Source organism: Paracoccidioides lutzii (assembly GCF_000150705.2).
Source record: "Paracoccidioides lutzii Pb01 unplaced genomic scaffold supercont2.9, whole genome shotgun sequence".
Taxonomy (NCBI): Eukaryota; Fungi; Ascomycota; class Eurotiomycetes; order Onygenales; family Ajellomycetaceae; genus Paracoccidioides; species Paracoccidioides lutzii.
In genome coordinates, this window is record NW_015440955.1 from 921,840 (window position 1) to 937,868 (window position 16,029).

General features: G+C 46.2%; 5 protein-coding genes across 5 annotated transcripts; 1 reads left to right on the plus strand and 4 right to left on the minus strand.

Annotated features, from left to right (window-relative positions):
* Positions 1 to 373: 373 nt before the first annotated feature.
* On the minus strand, positions 374 to 2,696 carry PAAG_03953 (WD repeat-containing protein; the record flags this gene model as incomplete). The annotated part of the gene is made up of 3 exons (XM_015845114.1): positions 374 to 1,770; positions 1,835 to 1,951; positions 2,012 to 2,696. The coding sequence occupies 3 exons, from the start codon at positions 2,694 to 2,696 to the stop codon at positions 374 to 376; spliced, it is 2,199 nt and encodes a 732-aa protein (XP_015702203.1).
* Positions 2,697 to 3,257: 561 nt separating this feature from the next.
* PAAG_03954 (rRNA biogenesis protein RRP5) lies at positions 3,258 to 8,865 on the plus strand (the record flags this gene model as incomplete). Its single annotated transcript, XM_002794315.1, has 3 exons — positions 3,258 to 3,719; positions 3,800 to 8,242; positions 8,323 to 8,865. The coding sequence occupies 3 exons, from the start codon at positions 3,258 to 3,260 to the stop codon at positions 8,863 to 8,865; spliced, it is 5,448 nt and encodes a 1,815-aa protein (XP_002794361.1).
* Positions 8,866 to 9,253: 388 nt separating this feature from the next.
* On the minus strand, positions 9,254 to 10,483 carry PAAG_03955 (hypothetical protein; the record flags this gene model as incomplete). The annotated part of the gene is made up of 2 exons (XM_002794316.2): positions 9,254 to 10,376; positions 10,446 to 10,483. 2 exons carry the CDS (start codon positions 10,481 to 10,483, stop codon positions 9,254 to 9,256), a joined length of 1,161 nt encoding a protein of 386 aa, XP_002794362.1.
* Positions 10,484 to 11,556: 1,073 nt separating this feature from the next.
* On the minus strand, positions 11,557 to 12,834 carry PAAG_11778 (hypothetical protein; the record flags this gene model as incomplete). Its single annotated transcript, XM_015847364.1, has 1 exon — positions 11,557 to 12,834. The coding sequence occupies one exon, from the start codon at positions 12,832 to 12,834 to the stop codon at positions 11,557 to 11,559; it is 1,278 nt and encodes a 425-aa protein (XP_015703055.1).
* A 428-nt stretch (positions 12,835 to 13,262) lies between these two features.
* Positions 13,263 to 14,986, minus strand: PAAG_11779 (hypothetical protein; the record flags this gene model as incomplete). The annotated part of the gene is made up of 4 exons (XM_015847365.1): positions 13,263 to 13,304; positions 13,499 to 13,837; positions 13,903 to 14,756; positions 14,812 to 14,986. 4 exons carry the CDS (start codon positions 14,984 to 14,986, stop codon positions 13,263 to 13,265), a joined length of 1,410 nt encoding a protein of 469 aa, XP_015703056.1.
* Positions 14,987 to 16,029: the final 1,043 nt, after the last annotated feature.

The window sequence follows — 16,029 nt, forward strand, 5'->3', positions numbered from 1 at the left end:
CCATATATAAATAAATCTACGTAACTGAATATCTTGGTTCTTCAAGGGCTCCGTGAACCTCCGAATAACAATGATGTAAGGGCAACTTGTTATTACTGAAAATAACCAAGTCATTATTGGTATATAAGAAATAGTAAATGTACGCTAGCTCTTACACTTTTTCATTTAAATAAGTATGAATGAGAAATGTTCCAAAGGGAGTGACACAAAAGGGGTCCCCGCAAATGCCATCTGCTGGATGCCCATTGAAACGAGTTAAAATGAAAGGAAAAAAAAAAAAAAAAAAAAATTAAGAATCCACCAAGCAACCTAGTCCATCATGCAGAAGCAGAGAAGAGGATATAGGCAAGAATTCGTTCTTCGATATTTCTCTTTAATCTTCCTCATCATCATCAGCAGAATCCTTCACATCAGCCCACCCACACTGCCACCTCCTACCGTCCATGTTCCCTCCAACCCTCAAGTCCCGCGCCTCGGGCCCCTCCCTCCAACATCGAGCATGCAAATCGTCACTGACGGTGATAAGTTCCCCAACATTCGTCCACGAAACACCCGATACCTCTTTCTTATGCCCCTCGACCAACGCTGCGCCGTGCTGATATATCGGGATGGAATCTTCCAAACGCCCTGACAATCCTACATTACTGGACTGGGGTTTGCGAAGGCCGGCACGGCGTGGCGTCCTTCCTTGATTGAGTACTGTATGGGGAGCTGGCGTGGAAGAGGGTGGGGTGAGGTAACGCTCGTCAGTTGGAAAGACAACAGCGCAGTTATCACTGCTGCCGACGGCGAGCATTTCGCTCTTGTCGTTGACAGGCTGGCGAACGGCGAGTTTGACAAAAAACGTTGAGACTTGGAGACGTGGATGGCGGAAGCCATACAAGGGGCCTAGACCTGGTTTGGCTTCGTCGCTTGGAAAGCGTTTGAAGCTTGTGCTGCATCGAATCATTTCTGGACAACTTGATAGAGTCAGGTGGGATGTTGAGTATGCGTAGATGCTACCGTCACGGCAGAGGGTGTAGAGTCTGCTCCCGTCGCCGCTGAAAGCCATGGATGTCAGCCCGAATTGGCGGTATTTCTCGTGGCTGTCTGGCTGTCTGGTTATGGCCAGGGGGATGGGTGTTTTACGCCGTAAGGAGTATGTAGTTCGCATGTCCCACAGCCTCACACAGGCATTTGACTCACTGCTCGTGACAAAGAGGTTTTCACGGCCAGGGTTGAGAAATGCGATGGACGTGACTGATATATCATCTCGGCGTGCCAAGGCCTCAGTCTCTTGGCCTGTTTTGGGGCGGGGTTTTTCCGCATGTGCTGACCAGATATTATTAGCTACTTGGGCGTATTTCATTTTAGTTGTAGTTAGCTTTGTAGAGTCATCCTCATCTGATGCAAGGGAACAGCGCAGTTGCACCACGGGCCTGTCAAAGGCTTTGTATCGCAGATCCCAAATATTAACGCTGCCATCGCGGCTGCAGGTTGCGACTATATTATTATTAGAAGCAGGCTGAAATTGTACCCGTTTGACAGATGATGTATGTTTGGATAGACAGAAGATCGAAGTTTGAGTGGGCATATCAATAATCCGGGCTGTTTGATCACCAGATGCAGTGGCTAAAAGCGTATCATCCGAGGAAAAATCTAGATCCATAATGGAGTTCGTATGCGGCTGAAATGAGAGAAACGCCTTCGAGAAACCGGCTTGGTCGTCTTTAGCGGAATCCAGTAGTCGGATACCTCCTTCTTCGTCTCCAATCGCTACTAGAGAATTGGCTGTAATCGAAGATTTTAGAAATGGATTGCAAATTAACAGGGGATAGAGCGGGAGATTACTCACTATGACAAGCAACAGTGCAAAATGGGAGAGTGAGACGTTCTCCCTGCTGATCTCTATACGAGCATTCATGAACGTCATCAGGAAAGCTATAGAAGTTGGAAACTTCGTCCCGCCAGGCTGTTTCAAATAGGTCCATTAGTTCAAGGGAAAATATTAACTGAAGGATCTACGACATACTTGTACTGTAGTTGTAGCGTAATGTCAGCTTGCCTGATCTTTTTTCAGAAAGGCTGCGTACAAAGAATTGACCGGACGTTTGAAGCACATTAGAACGGCGTAAAGGTAGAGGTGGAGGCGGAGGGATATGTTGCTTGCGTTTTTGCATGTCCAATCGCGGCACAGATTCGAAGTCAATGCTATCAGGCTTCGGCCTACTTGGACTTGAGTCCATATCACTATGAAGAACACCCCGTGCAATACGTACTCTCCTAATTGGAGACAATTGAAGAGGCGGGCTTGAGGAAAACGACAACTTCCGTTTCCTGAGCGGGGTAGAGGCTCTTCCGTGCGTTGGCGATTTACCTGAGCCATCACGGGGTCCATCTGCTATCCCTGCGAAGGATGGCCCAAGCCGATTCAATGTTGGGAAGTGGGCATCTTTAAATGCATGCCGACTGGCACGATCGTTCCCTCCGCTTGCAAGGGCACCCAGAACAGAGCGCGGGGTGAAAAACCGCTTGAAAGATCTGGGGGTAACTGAAGGAGGCTTCTTTGTTTTGGTTCGAGGAGGAGATGAGGGTATTGCTGGAGCATTGAACCTGGGAGGAGAGGATGGTATAGTATCTTGAGATCCTTGGGGGGAGATCCGACATGACATATATCCGAAGGGGAGGAGCAGGGAGGACCCAAGAGCGCAGTCCATAGCTAGGTGCTATTAGAGAAGACAGCTAGTTAACTCTAAATTCTAATGCACGGAAGAGAATGGTGAATTGCAAGTGAGAGGAGATGGCGCAGTGAAGGTTATCAAGAAGACCAAGAGAGAGAGCCATTTGATATTGAGGCTCTATCCCAGGCACGTCGTCGCGACACCAACACCCAACGCCCTGGGGAAATCACACACGTGCCGAGCGGAGCCCCCGCGAAAATTACCTAACCAAAGGCATGCGCGTTCACCGGGGGTGTCAAGAACGCGAGAGATTAGTCAGAGTGGCCCGTGCATTAGATGCATTCCTGGGAAATGCTAACGGTGGGGAACTGCGCTAGATCCAAAAGGGTTTGGTCCCTCCTGTCGGTGCTTGCTTGAAGCCCGGCCCGCGCTATGCCTAAAGGAGAATTTTCGATTTTTTAGCACATCCGCGCTTTGTAAAAGACGGGGGCTTGTGATAGAGACAACAACAACAACAACAACAACAACAACAACAACAACAACAACAACAACAGAGCTGTGGACAGTCAATTGCCCTGCCAGATTCTGTGATGAGCCATGGCTCCCCTCAAGAGAAAGGGCAATGGCCCCGAAGAGCCAGACTCTCGACAGCCACAGAAAAGAGTGAAGGTCACAGATGGTGGGCAGCGCAAGGGTGCAAAGGGAGGGAAAAAGTCTCAGCCGGAGGATTCAAGGGATTCTCCGGATCTACCTTCCAAGGCTCCGGCAGTTTCAGTTTTGCGAGAGGAGGAACCTGTGTTCCCTCGTGGTGGGGGGAACATTTTAACCCCTCTCGAGCGAAAACAAATCCAGATTCAGGCAACTCGCGATGTTCTTTTCGAGCAGAACGGAGCCGCTGGAGAACAAGATGATAATATGGATGAAGCGGACGGAGGGCACAAGAAATCTGGTAAAGCATCTGGGGTTAAGTTCAAGAAAGTGAAGTCCAAGGCCAAGAAACAAGCAGCTTCTGAAGATCCCACAAAGCAAGCTGTGCGCATCGAAGGACTCAACTTCAAGGTATGTTGCCCGTAGTCATTGCTTTGAAGGAATGAATCTCAATTGAATCACCTCCACTAATATTTTTGTCTTCCCCGAAGCGCATTGTTATAGGCTCCAAGGTCCTTGGCCAAGTCTCTAGCATCAATGCCCATGACATTGGCCTGTCGCTGCCAAATAATTTAACTGGCTACGTTCCGCTCACTTCAATCTCAAAAACATTCCAGCAGAAAATCGAGAAGCTCCTAAACAGCAACGAAGATGAGAATGAAGGATCTGACGATGGTGGCAGTGACGACGAGGAGGATTTGGACTTGAAATCGTATTTTAAGCTTGGCCAGTACCTTCGAGCGTCCGTTACCGCGACAGAGAGCGAGACGAAAAATCCTCAAACCAAGGGAAAAAAGCACATCCAACTTTCAGTGGATCCTCGAGATGCCAATTCTGGACTTTCTAAATCTGATATGGTTGTCAATACCACTGTGCAGGCGTCTGTGGTGAGTGTGGAGGATCATGGTCTGGTGATGGACCTGGGCTTGGATGACGGCCAAACGAAAGGGTTCATGTCTTCGAAGGAAATCCCCCCCGATCTTGAGGTTTCTCAGATAAAGGAAGGCTCGGTTTTTCTCTGTGTGGTTACCGGACACAATGCGAATGGCAGCGTCGTGAAGCTATCTGCAAATCTCCCAGCTGCTGGCTCCATCAAAAAATCACACTATTTAACTTCCGCACCAACTATTAATTCCTTCCTCCCCGGAACCGCCGCAGAGATTCTTTTAAATGAAGTAACGTCGACGGGTATGGCAGGCAAGATCATGGGAATGCTAGACGCAGTCGTTGACCTAGTTCAGTCCGGTTCGACTACTGGAACAGAAGATCTCACCACCAAATATCACGTTGGTGCAAAGATTAAAGGGCGACTCATCTGCACATTTCCCACTGTCGAACCTTTGAAACTCGGGTTTTCCATTCTCGAGCACGTTGTCAAGTTTTCTCCAACTGTTCTTGACCAATATTCCACCTCTGAGGATATCCCGGCCGTATCCGCCATCGTACCTGAAGCAAAAGTCACTAAAGTTGAACCCGGCTTGGGTGTCTACGTCCAATTTAACAACAAGCTCTATGGTTTTGTCCATATTTCCAGACTCTCGGATGACAAGGTCGACAGTATATCTGCGACTAAAGGGCCCTACAAAGTTGACTCTACGCACGAGGCAAGAATAGTTGGTTTCAGTGCTTTGGACAATCTATACCTTCTATCCTTCGAAAGGAAAGTAATTGACCAGCCTTTCCTTCGTCTTGAAGATGTGGCAGTCGGCGCCGTTGTCAAAGGAAAGATTGAGAAACTGTTAACTGGGCCTGATGGTATTGATGGTCTTATTGTTTCTCTTGCAGATGGTATTTCTGGTTTGGTTCCCAGAATGCACCTGTCGGATACTAAATTACAGCACCCAGAAAGGAAGTTTCGCGAAGGAGCACAGGTTTCTGCTAGGATCCTTTCCGTCAATCTGGAGAAACGCCAGCTGCGACTTACTTTGAAAAAGTCATTGCTGAATAGCGAATCTCCAGCTTGGAAAGAGTATGGCGACATTCTTCCAGGGAATCAATCACCGGGAACAATTATCAGCATCCATCCTCATGGGGCAATTGTTCAGTTTTATGGGGAAGTCCGCGGTTTTCTCCCGGTCTCAGAAATGAGCGAAGCATACATCAAAGACCCATCTCAGCATTTCATCGTCGGGCAAGTTGTGAATGTGCATGCACTGACTGTTCACGCAGAGTTGAGAAAGTTGGTAGTCTCCTGCAAGGACCCGTCGACATCCACAGAAACTTACAAAAATGCGTTTGAGAATATCCAACCTGGAGATCTTGTTTCTTGCACCGTCTTTGAAAAATCAAAGGAAGATATACTCCTGAGACTGGAAGGTTCTGGGTTGGTCGCGAGGTTAAATGCAGAACATGTCACCGATGGGCAATCTTCTAAAAATGGGAGTGCACTTGCTTGCATCAGGGTCGGCCAGAAACTCCACGACCTTGTAATTCTCAGTATGCAGAAGGTTCACAGGCTTATCAAGGTTTCTAATAAGCCTAGCCTCAAGCAAGCCCGTCAACGAGGTGAATTACCTGCCAAATTTGAAGATCTTCAGGAAGGATTGAAGGTCACCGGGTTTGTAAAGAACATTATCGCAGATGGCTTGTTTGTGGAATTCCTGAGAGGGCTCACTGGATTTCTTCCAAAGCGGCTCATGGACGATGACCATGTCGCAAAACCCAATTTCGGATATACCCTATCTCAAACAATCTCCTCATTTGTACATTCTATCGAAGACGACCGCCAAAGATTCATTTTATCGTTGAAGGAAAACCAAACTAGCAAGCAACATGTGTCTGATAATGCACGTCCCGCCAGCAATGCCAATCAGTCATCCATCAACCCTGTTGATGGGGATATCAAATCTTTTGACGACCTGACTTTTGGCAGAATTACCAAGGCCAAGATCGTTTCTGTTAAAGAAACTCAGATAAATGTGCAGCTTGCCGACAATATTCAAGGCCGTATCGATGTATCAGAAATATTTGATGAATGGGACGCTATCAAAGACCGTAAACAGCCATTGCGGTATTTTAAGCCCAAACAGATAATTCCTGTTCGAATCGTTGGCATCCACGATGCTCGCAGTCACAAATTTTTGCCTATCAGCCATCGCAGTGGGAAATACCCTGTTTACGAGCTTTCAGCAAAACCCAGCTCCCTAGAATCAAATGACATTGAACTTCTAAGCCTTGATAAAGTCGAAATTGGATCTTCATGGCTAGGGTTCATCAATAATATCGGTGACGATTGTCTATGGGTAAATATCTCCCCGAATGTGCGTGGAAGGCTTCGAATCACCGACGTTTCAGACGACTTGTCACTTGTGGGGGATGTAACGAAAAATTTCCCTGTTGGGTCCGCAATTAAGGTCCATGTTACAGGCGTTAATGTGGATAAGAATCGGCTTGACCTTTCTGCAAAACATGGAGACCCTCCCAACAAGAGGACAATATCGGATTTCTCGAAGGGTGAAATTTTACTTGGACGAGTTACTAAAGTCAGTGAACGCCAGGTCCTTGTGCAGCTAAGCGACACAACAGTTGGTGCTATCAATTTGATAGACATGGCCGATGACTATACGAAAGTGATTCCGGCTAATTTTCACAAAAACGAGGTTCTTCGTGTTTGTATTTTGGACGTTGACGTCCCTAACAAGAAGATTCTGCTTTCTGTTCGACCTTCCAGGGTCCTTAGCTCATCGTTACCCATTGAAGATCCGGAAATAAAATCGATTAGCCAACTTAAGGTTAATGACATTGTTCGTGGATTTGTCCGCAGAGTTGCAAATAATGGCCTTTTTGTTACTCTAGGTCACGAAGTTACAGCCTATGTCCGAATATCGGATCTTTCAGATTCTTATCTAAAAGAGTGGCAGCCTGAGTTCCAAGTCGACCAACTCGTTCGTGGAAGAATAATTTTTGTGGATGCTGAAGCCAATAAACTCCAGATGAGTTTGAAGGAGTCGGTTCTTGAACCGAACTATAAGGCGCCCATCACGATCAGGGACTTAAATCGCGGACAGATTGTAACCGGAAGAGTCCGCAGCGTCGAAGAATTTGGAGCTTTCATTGTGATCGATGGAACCGCTAATCTTAGTGGACTCTGCCATCGCACGGAGATGGCGGAGCAAAAAGTGGAAGATGCTCGAAAGCTCTTTGAGAAGGGTGACATAGTCAAGGCTAAAATTGTCAAGATCGACCACGACAAGGAACGAATATCTTTGGGGCTGAAGGCCTCTTATTTCAAAGAAAGCGATGACAAATCGGATGGTGAAAACAGCGAATATGGGAATGAACAAAGTGATAGTGAAAGCGAGGATGATGGTGAAATTGAGCTTGAATTAGAATCCGATGATGACGTTTCAATGGGTGGAGTCGACTTGGGTGGTGGTGACGGTAGCGAGAGTAATGTCAGCGACGAGGATGTGCAGATGGCAGGGACCGAAGATACAGGTGTAACTGGAGGCTTGGTAACATCTGGGTTTGACTGGAATGGGAGTGGAACTACCGTCGTTGATGAGGCCAATGATTCCTGTTCCAGCTCCGATGGCCAAGCGGTTCCGAAGAAGAAGAAACGCCGGAAACCTGAGATCCAGGTTGATAGAACTGGTGATCTTGACGCTCACGGTCCGCAATCTATAGCCGACTACGAGCGTTTATTGCTAGGCGAACCCGATTCGAGTTTGCTCTGGCTGAAATACATGGCCTTCCAACTTGAACTTAGTGAGGTGGATAAGGCTCGTGAGATTGCGGAACGAGCTCTTCGATCAATAAGGATCGGCCAAGATGCTGAAAAATTCAATATCTGGATCGCAATGCTCAACCTAGAGAATATCTTTGGAAATGACGACTCTCTTGAGGATGTTTTCAAGCGCGCTTGTCAGTACAATGACCCTCAAGAGATCCATGAGCGGATGACTAGTATATACATCCAGTCCGGGAAGAATGAGGTATGTACGATCATTTTCCAACAGGAGGCACCATTTTTATTCTATTAATAGGAAAGTTGACTGACGAATTACCTCTGCAGAAAGCCGACGAGCTCTTCCAAACAACCCTCAAGAAAAAATTCACCCAATCGCCAAATATCTACATCAACTATGCCACCTTCCTCTTCGACACACTGTCTGACCCCCAACGAGGACGCGCACTTCTCCCGCGTGCTATCCAATCACTCCCAGCCCACACCCACGTCGACATCACATCCAAATTCGGCCAGCTGGAATTCCGATCTCCAAATGGAGACATTGAACGTGGCCGAACGGTATTCGAAGCTCTTCTCTCCTCGTTTCCCAAGCGTGTTGATCTTTGGAATGTGCTGCTTGATCTGGAGATTAGGAATGGTGACGCGGAGCAGGTTAGAAGGCTGTTCGAAAGAGTTTTGGGCCTGGGGCATGGCATTGCTGCGGATGGGACCGAAACTGGGCCCAAGAAGTTGAAGGATAAACAAGCCAAATTCTTTTTTAAGAAGTGGCTGGCGTTTGAGGAGAAGGTTGGTGGCGGGAATGAGAAAATGGTGGATGAGGTTAAGGCGCGGGCTGCAGCGTATGTGAGGGATATTAAGGGGGGGTAGATTATGGTTTATTTTTTTTTTTATTTTTTATTTTATTTCTGCTTTGGAGAGGGGGGGAGGGGTGGTGTTAGTGAAGATAGATTGTTTTGGCATAGTAAAGAGTTCCTGTGCTTGCAGCTCTTAAAAGAAGAGTTAATTCACACATTTTGTTTATTTTATATGGGTTGTTCTAGGGGTTATCCAAGTGTCATATACCCAGAGAACACAATCTTTCGTTGGGCGCAATGCTCAGTATATCTCAATGAGAGAGTCTACTGAACTATTGTGTATTCTTAAGTAGACTTACACAAACCTATCATCTAATAAAAGTTCCCCGTTTTGAACGAGGGCTAATAGACAATGGTCCATCATTCCTCAATTGCGAATATCTTTTATATATAGTATCTCGTTACCCCCTCTTGGTTGCCATCATTTTCCTATACTCATCCACAATACTTTGCCTGTGTTCCGCAAGCTCCTCTCTGGCCCGCAAACTCCCCGCTGCCGCCGGAACGTTGGCAACATTGACCACCGCACGACCCACGCCTCTCATCTTGAACTTCTCCTTCGGCTTCGTCAACTGTGCAGGAGGCGCCTGGACAACCTCAAACGGATTAACAGGCTGCATAGCCTTCGCTTTTCGATTAAGCTTAGCCCATGGATCGTCATCGTCGTCGTCGTCTCCTTCGTTGTCGTTGCCCTCGGTGTCGCAACCACTTGCATTCCCATCCAACAGACCAGCTTTCCCTTTCCATTTATTATTCCTCTTATTTTTCCTAGTCTTCGCTGCAGCCTTCTTTTTCTTTTTCGTCAAGCCCGCCTCCTCCTCCCACGCCTTCCACTGCTCATTGACCTCTTCCTGCTGCGCCTCCCTTTCCTCGCGCTCAGCCTCTTCCCGCTCCCTAATCCGCGCTTCTTCGGCTCTCCATTCCCGCTGTAGACGAAGAAGTCTCCGCTCATGTTTTGTCTGTCTTTGTTCTCGCAGGTTCTTCAGCGCAGGATCCTTGCTTATACTTGACGTGCCCGATTTCTTCGAGATGCCGGACAGGGGTAGAGCTTGGTCGACACGTGCAGCGAAATCGGACATGCGCTCACCGGGGAGGATTTTAGGAATAGAATAAGAGGAGGAAGCAGGTTGCGATTGCGAAGATGTCGTTGTATCCTTCTTCTGCTGGAATTCTCCATTGGATTTGCCGCTACTATTATAATTCTTAGAGTCTGCCCATCTCGATGTCGATGCTTCTCCATTTGCGATCAGTGTGCCAACTTCACGTTCTCCCCTTTTACGTTTCCTATTAGACTTCGTCCCGCCATCTTCTTGCCAGGATGGAGTGCGCCGGGCGCTTGAAGATGTGGCTTTTTGAAACTGCTGCATCATGCGCATAAATGCTTTCGGGGTATCATCTATGAAGGAGTTCTGGACGGACTTTTTCGATTGGTGCCGTTTGTTTGAGGTTTCTTTGGAGCCTCCATTACTGATATTTGCCGGGAGGGGCTTTGCGATCTTTGTCGGGGGAAGGTCGAAGTTGTCGCTGTAGAGGAGAAGACATTGGTTAGAATGGAGATTATTACCTAGGTTCGTACGGTTGAGGGTTTCATACTCATCATCTCTTTGCCGTCGTTTGTGCTTGTGAGGCATTGTGGGCAGCTATCACTTCTTTTTGCAATTGATATAGCTTCGAATGGAGGTTCTGATATCCAAAAAAAAAAAAAAAAAAAGAAAAAAAAAATTAAAAAGAAAAAATGAAAATCAAGAAGTAAGCCGGGGGGTTGTATTTTTGGTAATTATGATACATACCCATATTATAGTTACGAGTTACTAACATAACTCCCAAGCGAGTGCAACACCAAATTCTCATTCGTACGGAGACCTGTACGCCATTCAACTCAGTTGACTACCCACATTTCTGCAAAAGCGCTTGGTTAATTGTGGAATCGTGTACGGAGCAGTCAACTAATTGTCCACCTACCTGATTCATTGGAAGCTGTCCAGGCAGGGGGTGAATTGGTTATGTGCTTCTATATCCGTGGAACATCTGCTAACTAATCTAAAATTGCCATATGTTTCTATATTTGAATACGATTAAGAAGATATGTTTATTAGATAGAGTAGCATATTATTAAAATCTATCTTTAAAGACTGAGATGATAACTGAATTATGGAAGTAGCTGAAATATATGACTCAGAGTATTGAATAATAAAAGAAACTGATATAATTATGAAAGAACTTAATGAAAGAACTACACTCTGAAAAATCTTCTTAATAAGTATATAAATCATCTTACTATTAAATTAAAATTTTTAGATAATCTTGTTAATATTAATTAAATTTAGTTTTAATCATGCGACTCGAAAACTTTTTGATGCGACGCTCTGCCCGGTGCAACGTCTCCCGCCGCATACTTCCCACATTCCTTCGCTCTAACATCTGATATACGCAACTGCATTGGAAAGTCATATGTAATCTTGTGGTAAAACTTTGAAATCTAACTAATTATCTCTTGAGGAGTTCGGATGGCAATATTAAAAAGAATATTAATCACCACGGCCATAATGGCAGGTACACCGTAACAAAGCCCTGAGCCAATTTCACATGACTGAACCGGGGGAAAAGCAACAACTACTTGCTGAGTATGTATAAACTGTGTGGCCTGCCACTGAAATGAAAACTCATCTCAAACCAAAGCGCGTGGAATGAATAGGTTTTATAACTACAAACATCCCAAAGCCTCCGTCCCAAACTCATCCACCAAACTCCCTTCCCTCCTCATCAACCCCCCCAACCACTCCTTTGCGCTCTCAAAGTCTCTTGCACCAAATTTCACAAGCACGAAATTCGACCTTATGCGGGCGGCTGTCCACAATACGGAGGAGTCCTTCGTGGTATTGGCAGAAGCAGGCGTGGAGGTTGCTGCGGATGAAGCCCAATTCCGCCCGCCGATACGAGGCTGGGAGGTAAACTCTTTCATTATGAAGGAGGAGAGGGAGACGAAGAGGGGTCCGTGGAGTATCAATGTGCCCAAGATGCCATGTGGATGTGTGCGTGCCGGTATCGAGAGGCCGATCGGAGGAGAGTGAGGATTTGGAGATGACACTGTTGTTGTGGAGGAATTTAAACAGCTGGGTTCCTCAGCGTAATTCCTCGTCTCGTCTTCCAATATGACCGTGTCGCGGAGGAGGAGTTTGCGTGCTCCGCTCGCTGGATCTTGGGACCATATTTCGTTCCTCCCCTTCCAGGAGTGGAAGGACCAGTCTTCTCCCCTCGCTGCGCGGCCCTGGCTGACCCAGTCGAGCACGCAGAGGCTTGGGGATTGGTTGAAGTTATTCTTATCTGTTTGGTTGGCAGTTTCTTCCACCTGTCTGTCCTGGAGAAGAGTAAAATACTGCGTCTGCTCGTATTGGCTATTTGCGAACGGCTGTGATGGTTCCGGGAGATAGCAGAGAGCTGAATGGCTTCCTAGCTGCACGTCTAGTATTTGCCTACTCTTGTAGGCGGAGTGGGTTTGATCGCAGCTGCTGCTTTGTTCTTTGGCCTCCCTGGCTCTGTGTGTTTCCTTGCGTCCTTCTGTCCTGTATATCTTCGTGCTTCCCTGCGGAGTCGTCACTACCAGCCTTGTCCGTGGCTTCTGGGTAATTGAGACTTCGATATGATCACCGGGAAGCAACCCTCCGCCGTACGTGAGCAAATACAGGTGGACGGGGTTGGTTGCAGACTCCAGGTATTTAGAATTGAGCGTCGTTGCAGGCGTCCTTGTCAGGAGCTTTAAGGGGTATTTATAGGAGAGGGTTGAGATGGTTGGGATGGACGGGGGCAGCAGGGAGAGGACAACTTCACCGCGTCCAGGGAGAGTGGGTGAAGCCGAGGCGAATGGTGATACGAACTGGGTTTTTGGAGGGGATAGCGGGAAAATAGGGACTTGAGGAGCCACAGTTGGCGGTTCAAGTTTTAAGGCTAGTGGGGAATTTTTATGGTGCTCTATTAATGCCATCTCAACGAATAGTTAACTATCTCCTATAGTTGGTCCAGTCTGTCCAGCATAGCCTGGGTGGCACACGGTATCCAGAGCTCCTCCGAAAATATCGCGACGAGATGGGTAGCGTTGGACCGCCCGGAAACGTGAGTATATCATGCGACCAGGAACAAGAATATCTCAGAGACATCCTGGGGTCGACGGTCAAACTGAAGCCTAAGATCTGCACCACGGATACGATGTCCGGCAGAAACGGGAGTTGTGCGTTGGTTTCGGGTCGGATAGTTGGGTGATAGTTGGGGTCTAAAAGGTTATCCCCAAGGGGTACCAGCGCTAATCGAGAACGACACAGCAATACCGGAAGATATATTAATGCGGTATTATTATGGGAAGAGACTCTCTGTCATGATCTTCTGCTGATCTCTTATTAGTCAAGATGGCGCAAGCTACTGCTCTTGCTGGACTGAAAGCCTGTGGGTGAAGATTGACTATGAGAAAGAGATACAACACAATTCACTGCAAGAATGTCAACTGCATAAAGAGATGAGTTAAAAGTCAGATAATTATCAGAAGAGGTTTGAGATGTTGAAATAGTAACTTTTTACGAAATCCAAATAATCGAACAGAGCCAAAAATTGAACTAGTTAAAATACACGTAAAGTTATGTTGGATAGTTAGTTACCTCCAAACCCATATTTCGCTGGTGGTTCGCCTTGAACTTCTTTTTAATATCTGCTTCGCTAAATCGACGTGTTTTCGTTCGGAGCATGGCAGCAATCTCATCGAAACTCATATTTACCTGCTCGCCAATGGGAATTAGACATTTCGCCAGGTGGGCATAGTCCTTCTGCAGCAGTTTGACTGTTATCATGATATAGTCGATGTTATGAAATACAAGCGCGTGCTCTTCAGAGTAGCGCTCTTTCTGCCTGAGAAAGGCAACGGGATGTTCCCGCCAGTGTCTCAGAGGATTTAAATGGTGAGAGGTATGGTAGCCGTCATTGTAACAGAAACGGTTGCTCTGTGAAACAGCATTATCAGCACTGCTTCTCCATAGGGGAACAAATAGGCAGGAATCTAACTCACGGCAACATCTATCAATGTGATACTGGAGCGAAAGTCGGAGTCAGGGTCAATCTCATCCACAAAGGCATGCTGGCCCCAATTTCCAACCATCAGCCCCACCCGTAACTGTAAGAGGGGCAAAGCAAAGACAAACGAGGTAGTCTTCCAATTGAGGGTAAACATGAGAAAAATAGCAAGATAGCTTCCAAGCTCCCAAAATGCTGCTTTCATAGCCAATCGTGTTTTCGACTTTCGGAAGAAATATAACGGAAGTTCTAGCCAGACAAAGAACATGAATCGGCCGACGTAGCAGAGGAAGTCACCTAGATCGTCCCGTTGATAGCGAATGGTGGACGAGAGATCATTGGGCCCGTTGGACTCGACATGATGGTGCTTGACATGGTGGTAATAGTAGGAATTCCAAGTGTGGCCCATTAACGGGTTTGTAATATATGGGAACAACATATCAATCCATGAGTACTTGGGTGACAGAATCCCCCCCATGTGGATATGTTGATGCATCATGAGGGTGTATGTTCCCACGTAATAGGATTGCATGGCCCAGTGAAATACTCCATGAATCCAGCTGAAATGGTAATACAGGAAAATTGCACTCGGGACGGATGTTGCAAAGTACAGGAGGAGATGCGTGAGCATGACCACATCTGTCTCGACGCGGACCATACTCCGCCCAAACCTGATATATGGTTGCAGGAGGTAGTCATTTAGAAACCGGGGAAGCTTAACATCCTTGAGATCCCACATGACAAAGACGGTTGGTTCGAAGTCTTCATGTTGAGGGTTGTTGAATGAAGCCAAGGTTTCGACGGACGATTTCTCAGCGTGGTAGAGGTGATCGGATCTCGCGGCATCGTCTTGGAATCCTGTTAGCAATGCATGGGGAAATAATATACATCATGTTACTCTCACTGTTGAGCTTCTGCTGACTCCCAATACAGCCACATTCGGCAACCCGCGTCCTCCTGGAAGAACTTGACAGACTCTTCCGTGCTTTTATACCTTGATTCCTTAGTTTAGGGACATCGTGAAACAAGTTTTGGATTACTATCAAATCTGCGCGTGTCAAGTTAGGATCGATATCCATGACTGGAAGACTGAGGAAATCTCAGTAGATAATAAAGGAAGTTTTTTTTAAAAAAAAATAAAAATAAAAATAAAAATAAAAATAAAATAAAATAAAATAATGATTTCAGGATTAAATCACCCCACAGATAATATGGGAAAAAAAAAAAAAAAGAAAAAAAAAAATCAAAGCTGAGAAGACCGAGGAGGTCTATTTTCGGACTCCGGCAAGTGGATTCGAGCTAGACTAAGCCATGAATCGCAGCATAATATTATCCCGGGGAGAATATATCTTCCTTTTCACTTTAGTCAAGTGATTAATTTATATATATATATATTAGATTTTTTCTCAACCTGGCGCTTATGGGATGAGACGGCCTAGCACCAACCACTTGAGCACCACAGGATAGCGGGCATATTACCATATGCCAGTTTCCCAATGACAGCTGTTGGACTGCATTCAACCGTGACACGCTTAGAATACTTAGTAGGATGCGAGAAAGTCGTGAGCTAATGTACTTAGCTTATAACTAAATAAGCGCCAATCGGGTTCGTTAACTTGATTAATCAACTGTTTTTGGAAGAAGCGGAATTCGACCAGGCTCCGAGCAAGGCAAAGGCAATTCTTGAATGTTTCTAGAACGTTCTGGATCATCGGGGCGAACTTAATATAGAGCTAGCTGCTGGAGTTCGCAAGCGGTGCGATCCCTGAAGCGAAAAGAGGAGTCGAGTAGTCGATGATTTCCAATCGTGTTGGTTGGAGCGGGTGGAGCGAATTGATCTGTGAAAATCCAAGCTTTGCCCTGAACCAGGAGAACGAGGGGGCATCTGTAAGGCTGAATAAAAAGGAACAAGATACTAATCGCGCAAGTAAGTGATGATCATATTCTGAAATAAGCATTTCACAATTTTACATTAGACTGCGATTTTTACTGGGATTGATATCGAAAGTTTCCAATCGTTCTTATCCTGTTATAGAAGTGATCGAGGGAAGCATACTCTGAAAACAGCAGACGCATGTCTGATTTAAGGATTGAAAAAATCACTGGAGTATATTAAAAGTGA